Here is a 21,907-nt window from a genome sequence, read left to right on the forward strand (position 1 = left end):
TGCCCTAACAAAATTTTCCCAACATCACTGATTGACTGCCAAAAGCGAATAATTCAAAGTTCCTGGCAAACTTTCCCTTTTGTTCCTGCCATTTCGTTGCTTTTATGCTCTCTTGTTTATTTTTTTGGTTTTCGGTTTTTTTCTTCGATTTTTTTTTGGGCTTTTTGTGGACTTCTTGAGCCTAGAATTTATTTTTATGACTCACGCACTTTTGCGGCTTCCGCTTAGCTGCTGCTCCATCAAAATGGAGCCATCAACACCTGCTTAGAGCGAGGGAAAATGGAAAATGCAGAGGGAAAATGCGGGGGAAATGCTGGGCGTAAGAAAGTGAAAGGACCAAAGCGAGAAATATTTATTTCGCAGGCAGAGAAACTTGGCTTTGAGTTATGGCCGGCAGTCGGCGAAACTCAATTTGAATAAATTGTTGAAACAAAACTCAAACATATATGCACTCAAAAAAAAAAAGAAGAAGAGTAGGTGGGTAAATCTCGCTCGCACACACACACAGGCCAAAAATAAATAAAAACCTACACTCAAACAAAACTCAAACAGTACGAGCAAAGCCATAAAAATCAGGGGGTAAGATGAAGGAAAAGTCCTGGGGAAAAAGGATGTGTAGAATGGGGGCAGTGATTTCTTCTTTTCTCCGAGTCCATCGAGGCTGCCAAACTTTCGCGCAGCGACTTTAAAATGAAATTTACAACATGGAAAAGAGTACTTTTCCCCCCTTCTTTTTATTTTCTTGTTTGATTTTCTTCCCTTTTATTTTTTATTTTGATTTTTTTTTGTTCTGCAATTGCCAACAGTTTGAAATGTAAAGTGTACTGGTGGCCATGTGAGAGGTTTTTGCATGTGTGAGGAATCAAGGCGCATAAATTTCGAAAACAGCCAAACAATAAGTACAGAACAAACTCGGATTAAAGGAAAAAAGAAAAAAGATTCAAGGAAAATAATATATATATTTAAGTAATATAAAGAAAAGATTTTGAACACCAATATTTAACAGGCAGTAGTACATAGTATTTTAAAAATCAGTAAAAACTACAAGTTTTTTTTTTCAAAATGGCCCAGTAAGGATTCTTGTAGGGTTCCCCCTAGATCACAAAAAAAAGAAGTCAAACAATTTTTAGATGGATAAGTTTTTTTAAAGATGTTTTCATAGAGAATACTTTGAATTCTTTATTGTGATCTAGAGGCGTTCTGACCATATTTTATCTTGAAATCAAAGGGTGACTTTAAAAAAAAATAAAATCGTTTATAAAGTTAATCATTTAATCATTTAAAGTTATATAAAGTTAAAGTTACAAAAATAAATTAAAATGAATTCTTTAAAAATTCAAAACTTAAAAATAAAATGTGGAACCTTGAAGTTTCTAGCGAGTGTTCACTGTACCTCCAACAAGCAGAAGCTGTAGCCGCCCACGCGGCTTTTAAGCTTATTTACTGCTTATATATTTTAACACTCCCCGTTCCAAACGTCCTGCCCAAACAAACTGACACAGCTTCTCTGGGACATTCGAGTGCCCCTAACGCCACCCCTGGATTTTCAACACCCTATCCCCCTCGAAATCGCCCTCTCAATTCGACAACAGCGAGAAATGAAACCGAATAACAACAACAAGCGATTTCCCTCGGCCTTGCCCCCGCCAATATATATATTTTATTTTTCGGCAGCACTTCCGTGGCAGCCTAGCCGCCCTCACCCCTTCGACCTTCTACGCCCCTGCATCCTTTGCCCCGAATCCTGAATCCCGAATCCTGCATCCACCCCCCCTCTCGATGGCCCTCAACATGACAAATGGCTGCAAATCGTCTTCCTGTCGCGACCGCCGCGTTGACAGCAAATGGTTTTTCTTTTCTTTTTTTTTATTATTTTTTTTTGGGGGGAGAGGGGTCTGGAAAAATATAGCATGAAGTTTGGTGTATTTTTTATCGCTATTTTTCATTATTTATTTATTTATTTAGCATTTCTTGTATATTTTCGCTATACTTCTTTTCCGACGCCTTATAGGCAGCACGAAAAATTCTTATCTGCGAGTTTTCCGGGTCTACTTTATATTTTCTCTTAGGGGAACTGCCCTGTAAATAGGGGAAAATGTAATTTATAAGACGGTCTCAACTTTAAAGGTACCGAAAAGAAATCAAAACATTTGATCTGCAAATTAAAGTCCAAGTTAAGACTGATTTAAATTAAGGCATTTACCTTGAGAGTAAGGCGAAACATTTGGGACACTCGAAATGTCCCCCAGAAAGCACTACACTTTGATTTAAACCGCAACGCCCACTGGCGGACCCCGATTGAACCCAACATGAACCCAGACCCTAACCTTTTCCAAATTGGTAAATTTGCGAAATTCAAGCGTTTTGAGGCTTTGCGACCTTTCAACCCCTCATATGATCCCTTTAACCCGCCAAAATGTCCGGGAACCGCAGTCTTGTCAACTTATTTAGTGCTCGGCCGCAAGACCCAATCACAAACACACGAAAGAGATATTAGCTAGAGTGAGACGGAGCATAAGGGTTGAAGGGACACGGGGCATGTGGGGCATATAGTACAGGAAAACAATGCACTGGCAACACGCAACCCAAAAAGTGAACTAAAGTTCACAGGCGGAAATTTCGCAGCGACCGCAGCGACCAGAAAACAGGACCAAAAACCAAAACCAAAACCGAGAAGCCGGCGTGGGGTTAACGGGGGCGTTAGGGGGTTAAGAGCGACCGCCAACTAAACATTACGCATACACCTCGTTGTCTGCGCACAAACACACACTTGACCCACAGATGTGGCTCGGATAATAGCACTAATACACACAAAATCCTTATGCAAATCTTCACTCTAAAATGTTTAGAAAAGGTATAAAATTTAAAAAAATGTTATTAAACATTTTTCTTATACTTTGTTCAAACATATCTTAAGAATTCAAAAATTTATAAAAATTTTTTATATGAGAAAAGATGCCATAACAAAAGTATAGGTCAGAAAGAGGAATGTCATACCTCGTTGAGCTCGTTGTTTAATTTCCAATCGATTGGCATTCTAACCTGAATTTTTTTTATTTTTTGCCATTTTTCGAAAAAAAAAATTGCTTCAAAAAATGAGAAAATTGGTCAAAAAATAATTTTTCCTAAGAATGATGAGGATCGTTAGCATTTTAAGCAAGCTGTTCAAAACAGTCGGTCTTTTAGCTGTACGCTTTAATTTGGCTGAGCTACGATGGAAAAAGCGGAAAAAAATTTCGCATTTTTGACAAATATCTGAACTTCGTATTTTTGACAAAAATTTGAACCCTTTTTTTCGACATAAAAATTCAGTTTTTTGGCTGCCAAAACAAAAGTATTTGTCAGAATAAGGAATGTCAAACCCTGCTGAGCTCGTTGCTTAATTTCCAATCAATTGGCATTCTAACCTGAAAATTTTTCATTTTTTCCCATTTTTCGAAAAAAAATGATGCAACCTCTGCAAAAAATGAAAAAATTGGTCAAAAAATAAATTTTCGTAAAAATGATGAGGATTGTTAGCATTTTAAGAAAGCTGCTCAAAACAGTCGGTCTTTTAGCCGAACGCCTTAATTTGGCTAAGCTACGATGTAAAAACGGAAAAAAATTTTCGAATTTTTGGAACCCTTTTTTTCACCAAAAAAGTTTTATAGTATTATTTTAACCCCGAGTGTGTGAAATTCGAAACATTTAATAATGAATATATTACACAAAGGTCACAATACCAATCTAAATATAAATACCTTCACTCGATATTGATATATCGATATTATTCACCATCTCTGCTTTCTTATTGTAGAAGATTGTTGGATGATGAATGGAATTGATTTAACAACGAGTGTATTGAAGCCTGACCATTTTATAATAAATATATATTACACATAGGTCCCAATATCCATCTCAACATCCATCCTGTCCTAAAACTTTAATTCGATATTGACATATCGATATAATACCCCATCTCTACTTGGAGTAATCACTTATGATATCTCTTATTGTAGAAGATCGTGCCAATGAATGGTATTGTTTTAACCGCGAGTGTATGGCAGTCTGACCATTCGGCGGACCAGCGGCAGCTGGAAAAGCTCTCACAAAAGAAGCAAACAAAGCGGAAGGAAATAAAGAAAAAAGTGGGCGACGACCTTTTCACGAAAATTCATTGTCAAGCCGTGTGTGCCGAGGAAAATGAGGGAAACCCGGGGGGAAAATGGGGGGGGGGGGGGTGTGAATGAGAGGGAGAATGAGTGGACCTGCACCTGACACGAAACTGTTGACGAAGTCGGGGCCACTTCAAACAGTTTTCCCCACCCAGCGACCTCCCGAGGCCGTTTATTAAAACTAATTAAAATGTTTAAAACATTTATAGAACAAACGGAATGGAATGGAACGGCTGGAGAGGAGGGGCTGGGCGTTTGGCAGGGGAACAATACACCGGCAAGGACATCCAAGGGGAACCAGTCCTTAATTGCCGCAATTAACGTTGGCAACAACGCCACCACCCAACGGCCAACACCCACTCTTGAATTTGCTTTTTATGCCAGAACAAAACAAGAAAATCCATATAGATTGCTCTTTAAAATAGCATTATTTAACTTTTTGTGGAGGTTCTTTTATTTTGACTTATTCGGGTTCGCTTAACACGTCGAAATCATATAGCAAACATGTTTAAGAAAATGTTCTTAAAATTTTTTTAAAAATATAAAAACTTTATAAACATGTTCACAAATGTTTAATTGAAAATCGAATATATTGTAAAAAATGTTTATGTATAAAAGCTATTATAAAATAAATAGATGCATTTTTTCAATTAATCATTTTATATTTACATTGTTACAAACTTTGGAATTTTTTTTGTATGGGAACTCAATAACCTGGTGTGATAGCATTAGCTGATGTTCAATTTTAATTATTATACTTCGCTGTCCGCCTGGCAAATGAATTTAACCTTATCATTGCAGCGCCAATCACTCATATCTCCGTTTTGCAGTTGAACGCACCGTTTTTCATTGTTGGGGCTATCGGACCTCCAGGTCAAAATTTCTGCCGGTTTTCCCGAGGCCACTGATAGGAACTGGCCGGCGGTCATCAGATCATTGATCCCAAGCCAGTACCAAACATGAGGTTTAATTTTATCTTGGATGGACAGCAATTCCTTTAGGTCCTTAATGCCTGCCAAAAAGCCGCCCATCCGATGACAAGCGACTGCAGCCTCATGCCAAGTTTGATTAAGATTATTCTCAATATAGAAATACCTCTCGCCGATTTTCTGGAACATCGGTGGGATGGGTTTTGTAGGGATTTCCGTAGTATTGCTTTTGGTGTCTTCTATTTTAGAGAGTGTGCTTTGTAACATATTTATTTGGGCTGCCATACCGTTGAATTTCGCCTGGAAATCATCCTTGGTGATAGTCTTGCTTAAAGGTTCCAAAAGGGCATCCAGCTTGGTTTTTATGGCTGATTCCTGTTCTTCCATTTTGGTGCGAAGCAACTGCAGTTGGTTCTTCAATTCAGAATTTTCAACCCTAAGTTTTCTTTCGGTTTCGTTGAGTCTCGCCCCGAATTCTCCTTTTGTGGTGATATTTTTCAAAGAATTCTGCACTGCTATCCGCTGTGCCTCAACCGTAAACTGAACTGCCAGGAGTTTGACCCTTAAGGCCTGCTGCTCACTCTGGATCCTTTCCAATTTCGAGTTGGTCACGGGTATCAAACCAATCATGGGATGCAGTTTGGTCAGGCAGAAGTCCCCACACTGATTTGGTGGGTCCTCTAAAAGACAAATGGAGCGCCCATTGTCCTGTGAGTTCGCTGAGATCACCTGAAAATTCAGGATTATTAGGACGAATCCAGAAAAATATATCAGCTTCAGCATTTCGAATAATTTCAACCTATGCAAGGGAACTCTTAAAACGTACTGAAATTCTTCTGGGCCTTTGCAAATGAGGAAACCTTAAATAATGCTGATAGAGAAATCAAACTCAAAAAGATTATAGGCGGTACAATCACTCCGGATGTTTTGATGTCTGCTTCAGAGATAACGTAATAAATAATTTCTTTTAATTCTTGGAAATTAGCACACACATTTTGTGACCATGGGAATGAATCATACTTTAATTTATAATCGAATCCAATTTTTGCGTCCTGTGAAAAGGGATAATACTAGAGTTATTTTCCCTTACGTTCTCCTTTCCTGCAGCTTAGCAGAGATCCTGGCAAAGTCGCCCACAATTCCCTTTCGCTGACCTCCTATAACTTTCGTTTGCCGGATTTTCCCGCTAGCTTTCCCGCCGCCATTCTTCGAGGGACCAAGATCTTTGTGCGGCACTTCATCAGTCCCCTCCGCTCGCCATATCCATTTCTGAGCTGTTCCCATTTTTGTTTCTGCCAACCATTCAAAAACTGCCAAGGAGCGGGATTTTTCTCCTTTTATTTTCGCCTTTATCCAGCCGATTTTCCGTTCATCTTTTCTTTTTTTGGTTTTTTTTATTTGCATTTCTGCTGCTGACATCGATTTGGCCGCTTTTCAAGTGCACAATTCTCTTTCATTTCTTTTTCCACACGTCTCCTCTCTATTCTCTGCACTGGGGTTCCTTTGTTTTCTTCGCGATTTTTTGTTGGTGGATATCGTTGCGCGACATTTGCATAAGCCCGCATAGAGCCACGCCCCCCGCCCTGCTTATCCACGCTGAGAGTGCACTGGGAAATTCAAGAAGACTTTAAAATACGACGGGACTCAGTGCTAGAACCCTGGATATTAATCGTAAAACGAAGAAGTTGGGAATTATAACGGTGCTTACGAAAATATAGGGTCACACTGTACAGCGACGACAAAATATGGTCACATTGCATTTTTCTGAAAGGTATAGAAAGAAAGATTTAAAATGTTAATAAGAGAATGAAAAACGAACACTTTAGGAAATTTATTTCATATTAAGAAATAACATGTTTAATTTTTTATTTTATTCAGGTTTTGATTGTATTTGATTGTTTTTAATGGAATTTTTCCAACAGTGCATATTTGTCATATGGTGTATAAAACCCGCCCAGCACCCATTGCACTTTATTATTTACTGCATTTCCAATATCGCCGCCGTTGCAGTTGCACCACCCCCCGAAACACCCACTGCCACCCATTACCACCCCCCCTCGAACGTCCTTGCCCCGCTACTCGTGGTCCAATCATGCGCAAGGACAAAATGCATTTCCAAATTGATTGAAGGCGCGCTTCAGCTAGATAACTAATCAATAAATTATTGAAATATTATGCCAAAATGAATTTATCAATGCATAAAAATCGAAATATAAATTTTTATAAGTCTAAATGGACATGAAACATGCAAATGAAAATTGATTAAAAATTTAATTTTGAAGTGTCGAACATAGTTACTAAATTACTCAATAAAAAGGCAATACATATTAATATATTATAAAAAATAATAGGAAAAAATGTCAAACATTCTTCTTTTATGGCAGCAAATTTTATTAAATATCTTTCTTTTTTATACATACATATATTATTTACATTTATTTATAGTATATTTTCCCTACATATACATACACTCTTCATTTATATTTTTTTAAGCCGCAGGGCGCTGAAATATATGCAACATTTTCTGTTATTCAACTGCGCCAAATCATTTTGCCAAAGAAAAGCAACAAAAATAAACAAATCGTTCCAAAAACAAAACGGAAAAGTGCAGAAAAATAGAAAAACCAAATGCATGTCCTAATTGATGACAGGGCAAACATGGGAAAAGCATGGAAGAAGAAGAAGTAGTGGAGCCAATAACAACAACGTGGGGAAAATCGAAACTTAGCAAAACAAAAGCTAAAACCGAAACCGAAACAGAAACAGAAAACGCAACGAAGTTTTGCACAATTTAGTGTACAATGTTGCCATTTATTGTTGTTATTGCTGCTGTAAAATTGACTTAACTGTACTGCAACAGCAATAATAGCAGCACCCTATCCCTGAGTCACCCCAAGCCTACACTGTACAAAATAAGTGACATGTAATAGAAATACATTTGAAAAATGTAATTTCCCATCTTGCAGAAATTCAAAGTAATGCTTGGTCACACTGTTAGTTTTCAGCAAGCTGCATGGTCACACTACAAATTTCGTCGAATCATCAGAATAGCGTTTTTATTTTTTATCTTTCCTCAGGCATAACATATAAATCTAAAATAACTTTCTCACAAAACAAAATATAATATTTTTTTCTGTGCATAAAAGCATTAGAAAATCCCTCCTTGGTCTAACCCTTTTTTATTTGTTGCTACTGGTTGGGGAACTTTGTGCCCATTATTGATCCATGGCATATAGGAGAGACTATTCCACCTTAACCGAGGGGCGTAACCTCGCTCAACTCTCGACCCCCCTGCCCTTTTAGCCCCCCCCAACGCCCCTCATGGGCATGCCTAATACGGGTCTTTATTTAATTTAATGCCATTTTGTGCTGCCACCACACACAAAAGGGATGAAGCCGAAGGAACAACAACCGCAGGAGTAAGAAACAACTTAATATTCATAATAATAATACGAGCAAATAGACTCTCGGAGAGATAGGAAAACATCAAATGCCATGGAGGGAAAAATAATGTGGATTTTTCGGCTACATTTTCCTTTAAACGTGGTACAAAATAAATATATAAAATAACAAAATTATAAAAAAAATAAGAATATGTTAAACAAAATATTAAAAAATTAAAATCATGCATAATACATTTTTTTTTTAAATTAAGAGGCTTTAAATACTTAGGTATATCAGAAATGAGTCTATATTATATTATAACTCTTCTTCCCTTGCAACCTTTGACAGGTTCTTTGCAACATTCGTTTACATTTACCTAAAGTTTGAGTAGCTTTCTCGAAATTACAGCGCCTTGTAATTTTAAGTGCGCACTCAGCAGGACCTTTTTTGCACCTTCATTAGGAGATTTTTATTTTGTTTGGATCGTGCACCATTGGCTCTACCATTTCCCTTAAGGTACACTGTTCAAAATTTAAAATTGAGATTAGTATTAATTAAATGAAAAAAATATCTTATATTAAAAAACTTTATAAGAAGCAGATAAGAGAATGAATAAAGACATAACAAATATAATGATTTTTATTCAATAAATATAGCAACATCTTGCAAATTCGATGGATATAGCATGGTCACACTTTAATTTGTTTCAAGCATTAAATTGAAGTTGAATTATTTAGCAAATTAATGGCAATGTAAAATCACATGTCTATTATATCATTTAATAGGTTAACTGAAGTACATAACGTGTGTACATAAATACGAATGCTTTAAAAATATTGTTCAAAAAATCAATTTCGCCAGTGTGGCCGTATTCATTACTGCGTGAATGATTCATTCGATAGTCGCTGCAGTTGCTGCCATTCCCATGTAAAAGTTGCTCCACTTGGGCCCATGTATATGTATTTCTGTCTGTATCTGTGTGTGTGTTTAAAAAAGAAATTGTTTATTATACAGCAGAAGGCGGAAGGCTGCGCTGCATTCGCCTGCTTGCAACAATAACACAAAAAGTACAAAAAATACTACAAAAATGATAAAAACATGTCCGCTTGGGCGCCTTGTCTTACCACCCCCCCTCCCCCCCTCCCCTTAAAACCCCCTCTAAATTCCCACGACAGCAGGCGCCTTGTTGCACATGAATAGACACGCACACACATGCAATTACCCCCCCCCCCCCCCCCCTTTCTTTCCTTTATTTTTCCGTACTTTGCTTAAACGCTTTAAATTGTTTTCCATTTTCCCTTTTTTCTCCTTTTTTTCGTTGTTGTTTTGGGGGAAGAAAATTTGTACCTAAGCGCATTTGGGGAATTTAAACTCATTTTGTGAGCCTTTTGGTAAATCGCTCAGGACCTCGTCCCTTTTTCCTACATTTACTAGGGAATACACTGAATAAAGCGAAATTGAGAGCCTCTGCCAAAACACTTTCCCAAATTAGTTTAATTTAATTAAAACGTCAAAGTTTACATAAAAATAAATGGTAGAACAAATTCATGATAAATTTTAAACATGCAAGTTGTCAAAACTTTAAAAAAGTTAGCCTTAAATTTAAACTTAGCGTATAAATAATATATAAAAAGTTATAACTAAAATCTTGACCATAATTGAACTTTACAGTTAGTAATTTAAAACGTAATAAAATAGCACAGCTATTAATTAATTAATGCAATTGGCGTAACTATTTAAACCAACAACCAGCTGATGTACCAGTAATGAAATATTTCCCCTGGAGTTAATTACACAGTTAACTCGTTTATTCGCAGGAATTCGCTGGATTCCAATTGAATCAATTTCCAATTAGAATTTCACAACGCTCAATCACTTTGCAGCGCCATCTAGTGTAAATATTGTTAAGCCCTTGGTCTGCGGGTCAAGAAAGGCCAACATTTGAACTTTACTCGCGGGGGCGAAAGAGACGGAAACGTTTAGCAAGGCGTAGACAGGGGCGGGGGTTTTTTTTATTTTTGTAAACCATTTTCAAAGGGAATATTGCTCGGGTTCAGTCGGTACTGTAATAACTTTAATAAAGTAATACTTTGGTTATATCATATCAATATTTTATAATATATGCTATATTATAATTATAATAATATAATACAATATACTTTTAATATAATATAACAATGAATTGTTAAAAAAAAGTTTTTTAAAATCTTTGTTTTTAATATGTTTACTCTGAGGATTTAAAATAAGCACCCTTTGCTTATATTATATTATATATTATAATATTACAATGAATTGTTATAACTTTTTTTTCGAAAATGGAAAAGAATCTCGAACTCTAGATATTTTTATTAAGAGTTTTAAAAATTGGCAGTTCTTAAACAATAACTTTGAAATTTTTTACAGCCCCTTACTAAATGCCTGCGTGCGCCTCTGATCTATTGTATATTAGAGGTGCCAAAAGGGCGTGGTGAAGAGATGGGGCGAGGGGGGCTGAAACCGGGCGGTGGGGGTGGTGCGCTTTGCTTTATTGTTATAGCGCAAACAATTTCGTGTCATCCGCAATTAGGCAGGCTTCAGGCTCAGGCTCGCGTAATATCGATTTAATTGCGCCCGCTCGCCAAAGGGGGGTTAAGATGACCCATTAGGGGGTTAAGGGGGCTGATAGCACCCAGCATATATGCATGATGTATCCAAATACAACAACAGCAACCACAAGGTGGACAAAGTAGCCTCGGCGAATTGAAAGAAAAGCGAATGCGACACGCAAAGATTCAAAAGACGTAAATGAATGATTCGACTAATTTGAATACCAGTCATGCAATTAATGAGTGAGAAAAAAAACAAGAACATTTAAATTTTAAAAATGTATTTATATAGTTTACGATTAAATTAAATACATGTTTTTAAAGCTCTAAAATAAAATATTTTCTTATTTATTTAGTATAAAAATTGTAAACTAAAAGTAATCTAAGTCTTAATAATAATTTTCAAGTGAAGAACTCTCCACTAACCATATTTCTCATCTTTCCTTTACTTACAGGTAAGACGTGCTTCTAAAGATATAAGATTGCAAAAACTTAATTTACCTAGATTAAGTAGTTGGGTAAGTTTAATATTAGCTTGTTAACTTTTGTGGCAACTTTAATTTAGACTCACTGCCACTTTAAGGGATTCACTGTCCCCATTATTCTGGAAATTAAGCTGCAAAGGCGCAAAAAGAAGGACACGTTTCGGCTTCGTTGTAATCTGCTCTAGATCCCCAAAAACCCCCCATTGGCCACCCCCCTGGAATTTCCCGCACTACATGCATAATTGAATTTAGTGTACCGCTCAGTCTCAGTCTCATTCTCACTCCCCGTCGAACTGAATGAGGTTCCAATTTGATTGCATTAACATTTGACATCGTCAGGAGCGCAGGACTTCTGGTCATGGATGGCGGAGACGTGCCACAATACAAAGGGCACAGCGCACACGCCTGCACTGGCAGAAATAGGGGGGAACTTTGTAATAAATTCGAAATCATTGGAATTCAAGAATTAGATAGAGGCAAAAACAAAGATTAAGAATAAGGAATGGTTTCCACAGAAAAAACATTTTTAAATGAAATTTCTAGAGATTGCAAATCACTTATGCCCTTATTACACTGTTTTTTACTAACTGACGGGAATTAGTTTAATAGGTCATGGAAACTTAAACATAATTTATAGGTATATAAATTCCTAAAATTTTTTAAAGCTGTAGACCCATTTTGCTTTAGGTGGCCCTGTCTTTTTTAAAGAGAATCTGATAGCAGCCAAAAATCCAGCAAGTGTGATAAGGCTATAATATTGAACAATCTTTCTTAAAATCACTTTCTTAGGTTAAAACTTTGGAGAAAAAAAATCACTTGTTGAAAAGAAATCTCTAGTCTTTTTTAAATAAATAATAAAAAAAAGAATGTTAAAGGTAATAATCAACTATAAAGTTAATGCCTCCAAAACTCTTTCACAGTGGTGAAACTTATTCTGCAAACTTGAGTGAGCAAAGGTAGCGACCTCTAAGCAACCGTATTTTCTTTCAGTGATCCCACACAGATGTGTGCATACATTAACAAAAGGTTTTCGTCCTTTCTGCGGCTGCCTGTGTTTCTGATGGTAAAGTTGCTTTGTTGCCGGCCTCCGTTTAATATGCAGGATTTTGTTATTAATATTCAATTAAAAGGCTTCAGCTGGAGTGGTCTAAAAAGGGGGGGGGGGGGGGGCGTGGTAGCGGATGTGGGGGTTTTGGGGAAAGATGGGGGCGTGGCCGTTGGCAAGTGCGAAGGCGGCTCGAAAAGTTTTGCTTAACTCCTCGATGCTTTTTCCTTCTTTGCTTTATTTATCTTTTGGGCCCCAAACAAAAAAAAATTGATGAATTTATTGGTCCTGCCACGCCCCCCATCCCCCTTCTCACCGACGCCCCTGACTAATTTATGGCTGCTGCTGATGAGCAGGAAGAAGAAGAACAAGTAGCACCAGCTGAGCAACATAAATTTGATTACGATTTTTGTTTTTTCTAATAGTGGGAACAGTTAAATGCCCCTAACTGTTCTCAGTAGTTGCTTTTTGGGGTAGCTCGGTTTTTTTTGGGATTCAGATTTTGGTCAAAAAATCTCATTTTTTAGTGGTTTTTCAGTCGTAGTTTAGCCAAATCAAGGCGTACACCTAAAAGACCGACAGTTTTGAGCAGCTTGCTTCAATTGCTATCGATCCCTATCATCTTAGGAAAAATTTATTTTTTGACAAATTTTTTCATTTTTTGTAAGGGTTCGGTTTTTTTTGAGATTCGGATTTTGGTCAAAAAATCTCATTTTTTAGTGGTTTTTCAGTCGTAGTTTAGCCAATTCAAGGCGTACACCTAAAAGACCGACAGTTTTGAGCAGCTTGCTTCAATTGCTATCGATCCCTATCATCTTAGGAAAAATATATTTTTTGACAAATTTTTTCATTTTTTGTAAGGGGGTAGCTCGTTTTTTTTTGGGATTCGGATTTTGGTCAAAAAATCTCATTTTTTAGTGGTTTTTCAGTCGTAGTTTAGCCAATTCAAGGCGTCCACCTAAAAGACCGACAGTTTTGAGCAGCTTGCTTCAATTGCTATCGATCGCCACCATTTTAAGGAAGATTTATTTTTTGACAAATTTTTTCATTTTTTGTAAGGGGGTAGCTCGGTTTTTTTTTGGGATTCGGATTTTGGTCAAAAAATCTCAATTTTTAGTGGTTTTTCAGTCGTAGTTTAGCCAAATCAAGGCGTACACCTAAAAGACCGACAGTTTTGAGCAGCTTGCTTCAATTGCTATCGATCCCTATCATCTTAGGAAAAATTTATTTTTTGACAAATTTTTTCATTTTTTGTAAAGGGGTAGCTCGGTTTTTTTGGGATTCGGATTTTGGTCAAAAAATCTCATTTTGTAGTGGTTTTTTAGTCGTAGTTTAGCCAAATCAAAGCGTACACCTAAAAGACCGACAGTTTTGAGCAGCTTGATTCAATTGCTATCGATCCCCATCATTTTAAGAAAAATTTATTTTTTGACAAATTTTTTCATTTTTTGTAAGGGGGTAGCTCGTTTTTTTTTGGGATTCAGATTTTGGTCAAAAAATCTAATTTTTTAGTGGTTTTTCAGTCTTAGTTTAGCCAAATCAAGGCGTACACCTAAAAGACCGACAGTTTTGAGCAGCTTGCTTCAATTGCTATCGATCCCTATCATCTTAGGAAAAATTAATTTTTTGACAAATTTCTTCATTTTTTGTAAGGGGGTAGCTCGGTTTTTTTTGGGATTCGGATTTTGGTCAAAAAATCTCATTTTTTAGTGGTTTTTCAGTCGTAGTTTAGCCAAATCAAGGCGTACACCTAAAAGACCGACAGTTTTGAGCAGCTTGCTTCAATTGCTATCGATCGCCATCATTTTAAGAAAAATTTATTTTTTGACAAATTTTTTCATTTTTTGTAAGGGGGTAGCTCGTTTTTTTTTGGGATTCAGATTTTGGTCCAAAAATCTCATTTTTTAGTGGTTTTTCAGTCGTAGTTTAGCCAAATCAAAGCGTACACCTAAAAGACCGACAGTTTTGAGCAGCTTGCTTCAATTGCTATCGATCCCTATCATCTTAGGAAAAATTTATTTTTTGACAAATTTCTTCATTTTTTGTAAGGGGGTAGCTCGGTTTTTTTTGGGATTCGGATTTTGGTCAAAAAATCTCATTTTTTAGTGGTTTTCAGTCGTAGTTTAGCCAAATCAAGGCGTACACCTAAAAGACCGACAGTTTTGAGCAGCTTGCTTCAATTGCTATCGATCCCCATCATTTTAAGGAAGTTTTATTTTTTGACAAATTTTTTCATTTTTTGTAAGGGGGTAGCTCATTTTTTTTTGGGATTCAGATTTTGGTCAAAAAATCTCATTTTATAGTAGTTTTTCAGTCGTAGTTTAGCCAAATCAAGGCGTACACCTATAAGACCGACAGTTTTGAGCAGCTTGAGAAGGGTTTTCGGTTTTTTGGGAAATAAAAAAACAGTTTTAAGTAAATTAAAGCTTTTAAAAACATAGTTTTCTACTTGTGAACTTTATTAATACATATATCTAACAATAAAAATAAATGTTTCTTGTTATTAAAATATATTTTTTATCAGCTTTAAAATTATTTTGATAATTGTCTAATTGTATTTACTTGCTTTAGCATTTTTTCCCATTTTATTTACACTTCATCTTGAAGTTATTCGCTTTATGAAAAGTAAACTTCCGCCAGCAAAAAAAAAAAACAAAAAAAGGATAATAAACGCATGACAATCCAGAAAGTGTGTGTGTGTTGGTTAATTTGCTCGAGTGTGAGCGTGTGTGGCGTAGTTTTCCAAAGTGGAGGAAAAACTTTTGTTTACCCAATGCTGGGAATGAAAGATATTTCCAGCGAAAATTCCTTCGTGAGGGATCTAATTAACATAATGTTGGGAACACCCCCGCCCACTTTTTTTCCACCATCTCTATGACACTGCATTTGTGAGAGTGTAGGTGTGTCTGTGTATTTGCTTGTGTGTGTCATTAGCGTTTTCGTGGCATGTGTTTTCCGCTTTTCCCATCTCCGGCTTATTTAGCCTTCGTACACTTTAAGAAAAACTATATAAAAATGTATAAATAATAATTACCAAGATATTTTTAAAAAACCCAGATATAATATTGATTATTTAATATATATATTCCATTTTTATATTTTATTTATTTTTTAAGTGTTTATCATTCCTGTAAATAGTTCAATATAATAATAAAGATTTGAAAATTTTTTAAAAATAGGTCTTAAAAAATCGACATTTTTTCTTTGCGTATTTCTGTTATCTGTCTCTTTCGCTCTGCTGTATACCCGTCTCTTTCGCTTTTCCTTTTGCGGCGGCATTTTCAGCACGTGCGTTTCCAGCAATAACAACATTAGTAGCTAAACTGAACCCAACTAAAGTAACTACAAAGGCAACAGCAACAACGCTGACAGTCGGCAATTACAATAAACAAAACAAAACGCAGTGAATTCTGGAAAATGGGGAAAATGGAGAAAACTAGAGGGTGTGAGGAAAAGATACAACAACAGAAAGGAAATGGGTTACTCGTACAAAGGAAACGAAAAGGTGGGGCCTCGAAAAATGTACAATGCCCTGATTATTATTATAAGTAGAAAAAGTACAGTCAGAAGGCGATTAACACGAAGCAAATGCATTAGAAAGTATTTACCAACACTTAATGCATTGAATCCAAGAAGAGGCTAGGCACTTATCTAAAACTTAACCAACACCTAATTGCATATGATTTTATGATAAAATGCTTGTGTTTAATTAAAGATAGCTATAAATCACTGTTTAAATAAAATTAGGTATTTCATAGCATAACTTTTCTATTAAGGAAGACATATTCTAAAGCACTTTTATAATTGCTTTCAAGGCACATAATTTTCAATTTGATATTTTCTTTATTTGGCTTAAGCCATAATTTTTATTGGCCAATCCCATTTTACATTTCACCCAACCCACATTATTTTGATAGGAGCTAAAGGTTAATAAACCTTTATATTTGTCCTGTTCCACTTCACATAACTCTGGACAATCGTAGTGATTATAGTAATTCATGATCTTAGGGACAATAAAAACCAAGTGACACAGCGATGGCAGACCGAAAGTAATTTTAATGTCTCGCCTGGAAGTACATAAAAGCCGAAGTCGGGGAAAAAAGGAAGAAGAAATGCCCAATCCTCCGTGTCCCAAGCACGCAAAAGAAATTGGAGGAAATTTGTGTGTGCTGAGGAGTTGGGGGGGAGGGGGTTTGGGGGCTAGAGACTATTGGGGAAGTGGTTTTTACTATCCAACGAGAATCTACCGCAACTAAAAACAAAAGTTATGTGTGCACGAAAAATCATGTCCAGTCATTTCCTGTACAACTTTTGGTCGAAGGACCCATGGGGTCCTGCCACAAAAAAGGGGGGTTTCGGGGGCCTACTACCCCCCACCCCACTACCAATCCCAAACCCTCAAGCCAAGCGGCTTTCGTTCGGTGGCCTTTTATGGTCATAAAAATTTTATTATAATTTTTAATAATTTAGGCAAGCATATTGCTGCCAGCGAAGCGAACCCGAAGCTTTCCAAAGTTTTTCCACAGTTTTCCTTTGCCTTTTGTCCAAAACCCTCCCCCCGCACCTCTTTATCACCTGGCATATACGCACGCCGGGCATTTCCGGCTCTATATATGCCCGGACTTTTCTGGGGGGACGGACAAAATACGGACGGACACGGATACGGACAGTGGAGCACAGTAGTCGCAGTCAAAGTGCAAATGCCGTAAATCATGGCGCTGGTAAACAAGCAACAGAGCAACAGAGACCCGCACGGAAAACAGGACGAAAATAGTCGAGCGGTATGCGAATGGCACCGCAAATATCCTGGAAAAATGTAAATCCATCCCCCAATAATCACTTTAAAATGTAACACCAGTTATGACCCAAAAACAATCAAATAATATTTTTTAGCTAACCTTTAATTTCCAATTTAGCTCCTTTATCGGTAGTGATTATAGAAATTACAGTTCTTTCACTTAAGCTTAAATACTTTTTAAATACATTTTGTATAACATATAATTTAAGCATTGTACATTGTTTTCATAAAATATATATAGACAACAAAATATTTATCACTTTTTATCTGTTTTTAAATAATATCAAAGCCAATTTGGAATTTCTTGGAATAACTTATAATTAAAGGATCTTCAAAAATAACCATTCTAAGCAATTATTATCATTAAAACATATCTTTTTACTCTGTTTATTTCGGTAGTGTTTAGAAATAAAAGAAACTCAAATAAAAAATAAGAAAAAATATTTGAAGGAAACCAAGATACAGATACTTTTTCAATTGTCAATAAAAATCTGTTTGAAATTTAAATACCCTTCTTCTTCGAGGGTATCGAAAAAGGAAAAAAACCCCACCGAATAGCAAAAGGGTAGCCGTATAGCCATAGCCGCAGCTAAAGCGATAGCGATACGGATTGGTGGGATATGTACGCTGTCTTTCGGCGCGTTTCGCTAGCGTTTTAAGCGCGTTTTTGAGCTCCGTTTTTCCGAGTTTTTCGCGCTTTTTTGTTTTCCGTTCTGTCGTTTCCTTTCTTTTTTTCCTTTTTTCTTGTTGTTTTGTTTTTGGGCTTCCAAAGGTGGCGCCAATTTGATGAAATCGTTAGCATTACCTTTTGGTTAGTTGTCGAAAAAGGGGCAAAAGGGGGTACAAAAGGGGGTTCAAAAGGGGTAAAAAGGGAAAAAAGGGAGATTTTCCGTTGTTAGAGTCAAGGATAAGGTGAAACCCAAACAAGCACGGAAATTTCTCACGTGTGCACTCGATAAGGATTTAAAAATTGTTTCGCCAGGCTTTCAAGTGGTTAACTTTGGTCGACAATTCTTAAATATTTAAAGCCCTTTCAAGACCAGAAACAGCACAGTTTTATAACAGTGTTTATATTTATATTTATAATTAAATGGAATTTTAATGTAATATTATAATATTAAACAAAGCCAAAACTCCAATGCTTTAGCGCTAAAATCCTAATCAATTATTCCTTTCTTGATAAAACTTAGAATCGAAACTAATCAACAAAAACAACAAAAAATACTGCTCTCAATTTGTAATCCATATGTATAAATAAATATTAAATATATTTGCCTTTAAAAATATATTTTTGCCAAAGTCAACTGTTTGGGATTTTGTATAAGAAGCCATTTTATAACAAACAAGCATAGATTAGTTTCTGCAATTCCATTTAACAGTGGCAATATTTTCCTGCACTTTCAACTGGCATTTCCCGCTGCTTTAAATGTTCTTAGGTCAGCACCGATTTTTCCAAATAAAAAAGCCAAAGGAAAATGCGAAAAGCAAACAAAAGCCGCAAATGCCAAGGCCAAACACCGACTGACAAGGGGATGAAGGCGAAAAATAGGAAGACGTCCTATCCCATATGTCATACATATGTTTGGCGGCCTGTTTGTTTATGGGGGCCGCATTCAGTTGTTGGAAAATGGAAATGGGGATATGTACACAAGCCCAACGGAAAATACAAAAAAATAGGCGACACAAAGTGTGAAAAAACGCGTTCAAAAACCGCTGGAAAAAATGGAAATGGAAAAAAAAAACTGCATAAGGCAGAAATGCGTGCAAAGTCCGCTTCGAATACATTTCAATTTTAGCGACATGCAGAGAAATCAGAATGCAAGAAGTCATATATTCTTTAGAGATGTTACTAAAAAATATATTTATTTTAGTGGGAAAAATAATAATAACTTAAAAACCAAAGTCTTTCATCAAGATTTACATTTTTCTAGATTTTTATTGGCATCTTCTGACGATCAAAATTAATTACAGCTTTATGTAGCTGTTCTAAATAAAATATTATTTAGATGTTATTATATACTTATACATATTATTATGAAAAATGTTAGTGCCTTACCTAAAATTACCTTAATTTAATTTTTTTCAATTTATTGTAGGTCTTATAAATGACTTTTTGTTTGCTTTTTTTTCCTGTACACCAGATGCAGTTACATTTACAGCTTAGCAGCAGTTGCAGTTGCAGTCTGCTGCAGTTGATGGCACAAATCCAGACAACTGACAACCCCACATATTCCGCTCCATAATACCAGATTCTTTTTTTCATGCCATTCTGGCCTTTCATTTGGTTTAAACTTGACCCACAAAACGAATTTTATTGCATTCGTTTGCCATTCGAGAAGTGAAAGGTGAAAAGGGCGGAAGGGGGTTTTTAAAAGTCGCATCTCCTTTGCAAACGCCCTGGCTTGTAATTATTTTTTACAGCATCTGTTTTCATCCAGATTTTATTCATTGCGAAACGGAAAGCTGTAATTTAATCAGAGAAAAACATAAATAGCGAAAAAACTTGAGCGAATAAAAAGGGATTATAAAAAAGAAGCAAGACCACAAGAACAGGATAGGTTAAACAAATGTGGTTTGAAGTACTTAATATAATTTTTTATATTTTTACTAACCAACTTTAACATTAGCACCATAATTTATTCTGTTTTATATTTATGCTGAATAAATTTTTAAACATAACATTTAATATTCTTTACATTTGACATCTACACAGTCATTTTTGTGCCACCTAGCGGTCACAATTAAAAATGGCGCCATCTATTAGTGGGTTTTACTCATGTAGTGGAATGTAAAAATGTACATTAAATTTACACTATATTTGAAGACGTTTGTAGAGTTTTTTGAAACTTTGATGAGTTTTTTAAATATTTGCCAATATTTTTATGAAATTTTTTTCTATTAACAAGGAAATTTATAGAATCTACCCAGTAAATAAATTTTACTTTCGAAATCAAAATATTTTGTTGCATACTTATAGATTCTTTTATAAGTGATATAGAAGTAATTCTGTAAATTCCCTTGATAAACTAATGTTTTTGACATATTTTGGATATATTATAATATTTAAGTTAGCTTCATACTCACCCAGCGTTTTCCGTTTTTCTTCCTTCCAGCTGAGTTAACAATTGCCTGGTGAAAATGAAGAGAATGCGCAGCAGTCGCCTCCTGGGGCTGCCACTGGGCCTTCTGCTGATCCTGACGCTGCTCCTCCAACCGATTGCCGTCCAAGCCAAGTCGAAGAAGAACAAGTCCAACCAGAACTCACACCACAGTGACTCCTCCTCCGCGTCCCTGAGTTCCTCCTCATCGGCGGGCTCCTCGTCCTCCTCGAATGATGAGAACAAACCGAAGGGCGGCGATAATGGGGGTCAGCACTTCGCCATGGAACCCCAGGATCAGACGGCTGTCGTGGGCTCCCGCGTAACACTGCCCTGCAGGGTGATGGAAAAAGTTGGGGCCCTTCAGTGGACCAAAGATGACTTTGGCCTTGGCCAGCATCGGAATCTCAGCGGTTTCGAACGCTACTCGATGGTGGGCAGCGATGAGGAGGGGGACTTCTCCCTAGACATATATCCCCTGATGCTGGACGACGATGCCAAGTATCAGTGTCAAGTGGGTCCGGGTCCGCAGGGTGAACAGGGTATACGATCGCGATTCGCCAAGCTTACGGTTCTGGTGCCACCGGAAGCTCCGAAAATCACCCAAGGGGATTACCTGGTAACCACCGAGGATCGCGAAATCGAATTGGAATGCGTTTCGCAGGGTGGCAAGCCCGCCGCCGAAATCACCTGGATCGATGGTCTGGGCAATGTCCTCACCAAGGGCATTGAGTACGTCAAGGAACCCTTGGCCGATTCACGTAGAATTACGGCCAGATCCATATTGAAATTGGCACCCAAAAAGGAGCATCACAACACGACGTTCACATGTCAGGCACAAAATACCGCCGATAGAACCTACAGATCGGCGAAACTCCTCCTCGAGGTCAAGTACGCGCCCAAGGTCACCGTTTCGGTGGTGGGTGGTGCCCTGGCAGGCGGTAAAATTCCTGAGGGCGCCGAGGTGATCCTAAGTTGTCAGGCCGACGCCAATCCCCATGAACTCAGCTATCGTTGGTTCATCAACGATGAGCTAATGACCGGTGATTTTACTACCAAAATGGTGAGTTTCTTTTAATAATGTCCTGGGAAACAACCCCTATAACTTTAGTTATCCCTCGCCAGATTATTCACAATGTAACGCGGCAATATCACGAAGCCATTGTCAAATGCGAGGTGGTCAATGCAGTGGGCAAAAGCGAGGAAAGCGAGACTTTGGACATAAGTTGTAAGTAATTTCCTATTATTAACTTATGTATTCCATATTTTTACTCACACTTTTCTTTGTTTTTCCCACTAGTTGGTCCAGTTTTCCGACAGCGCCCCGTTAGTGTGGAGGCCGATCTGGGCGCCACTGTAAGCATGCGATGTGAGGTGGCTGGCAATCCCACGCCCGAAATTGAATGGATCAGCGAGAACAATGATCGGG

At 37.0% G+C, this 21,907-nt stretch overlaps 2 protein-coding genes across 2 annotated transcripts in view; one reads left to right on the forward strand and one right to left on the reverse strand.

Moving 5' to 3' along the window:
* The window catches only part of kirre (kin of irre), a 46,422-nt gene that overhangs the window by 20,162 nt on the left and 4,353 nt on the right, over positions 1-21,907 (forward strand). Inside the window, exons 2-4 of the mRNA XM_036819857.3 lie at positions 20,494-21,541; positions 21,604-21,706; positions 21,779-21,906. Of these exons, the coding sequence (XP_036675752.2) occupies positions 20,519-21,541; positions 21,604-21,706; positions 21,779-21,906 (1,254 nt within the window). The 5' untranslated portion in view covers positions 20,494-20,518. The remainder of the gene's footprint in view (positions 1-20,493; positions 21,542-21,603; positions 21,707-21,778; position 21,907) is intronic.
* LOC108019223 (C-type lectin domain family 4 member F-like) lies at positions 4,340-5,910 on the reverse strand. The gene has a single exon (XM_017087020.4). It carries the CDS (start codon positions 5,864-5,866, stop codon positions 4,907-4,909), a length of 960 nt encoding a protein of 319 aa, XP_016942509.3. The 5' UTR covers positions 5,867-5,910; the 3' UTR covers positions 4,340-4,906.

This window comes from Drosophila suzukii, chromosome X, assembly GCF_043229965.1.
Source record: "Drosophila suzukii chromosome X, CBGP_Dsuzu_IsoJpt1.0, whole genome shotgun sequence".
Classification (NCBI taxonomy): Eukaryota; Metazoa; Arthropoda; class Insecta; order Diptera; family Drosophilidae; genus Drosophila; species Drosophila suzukii.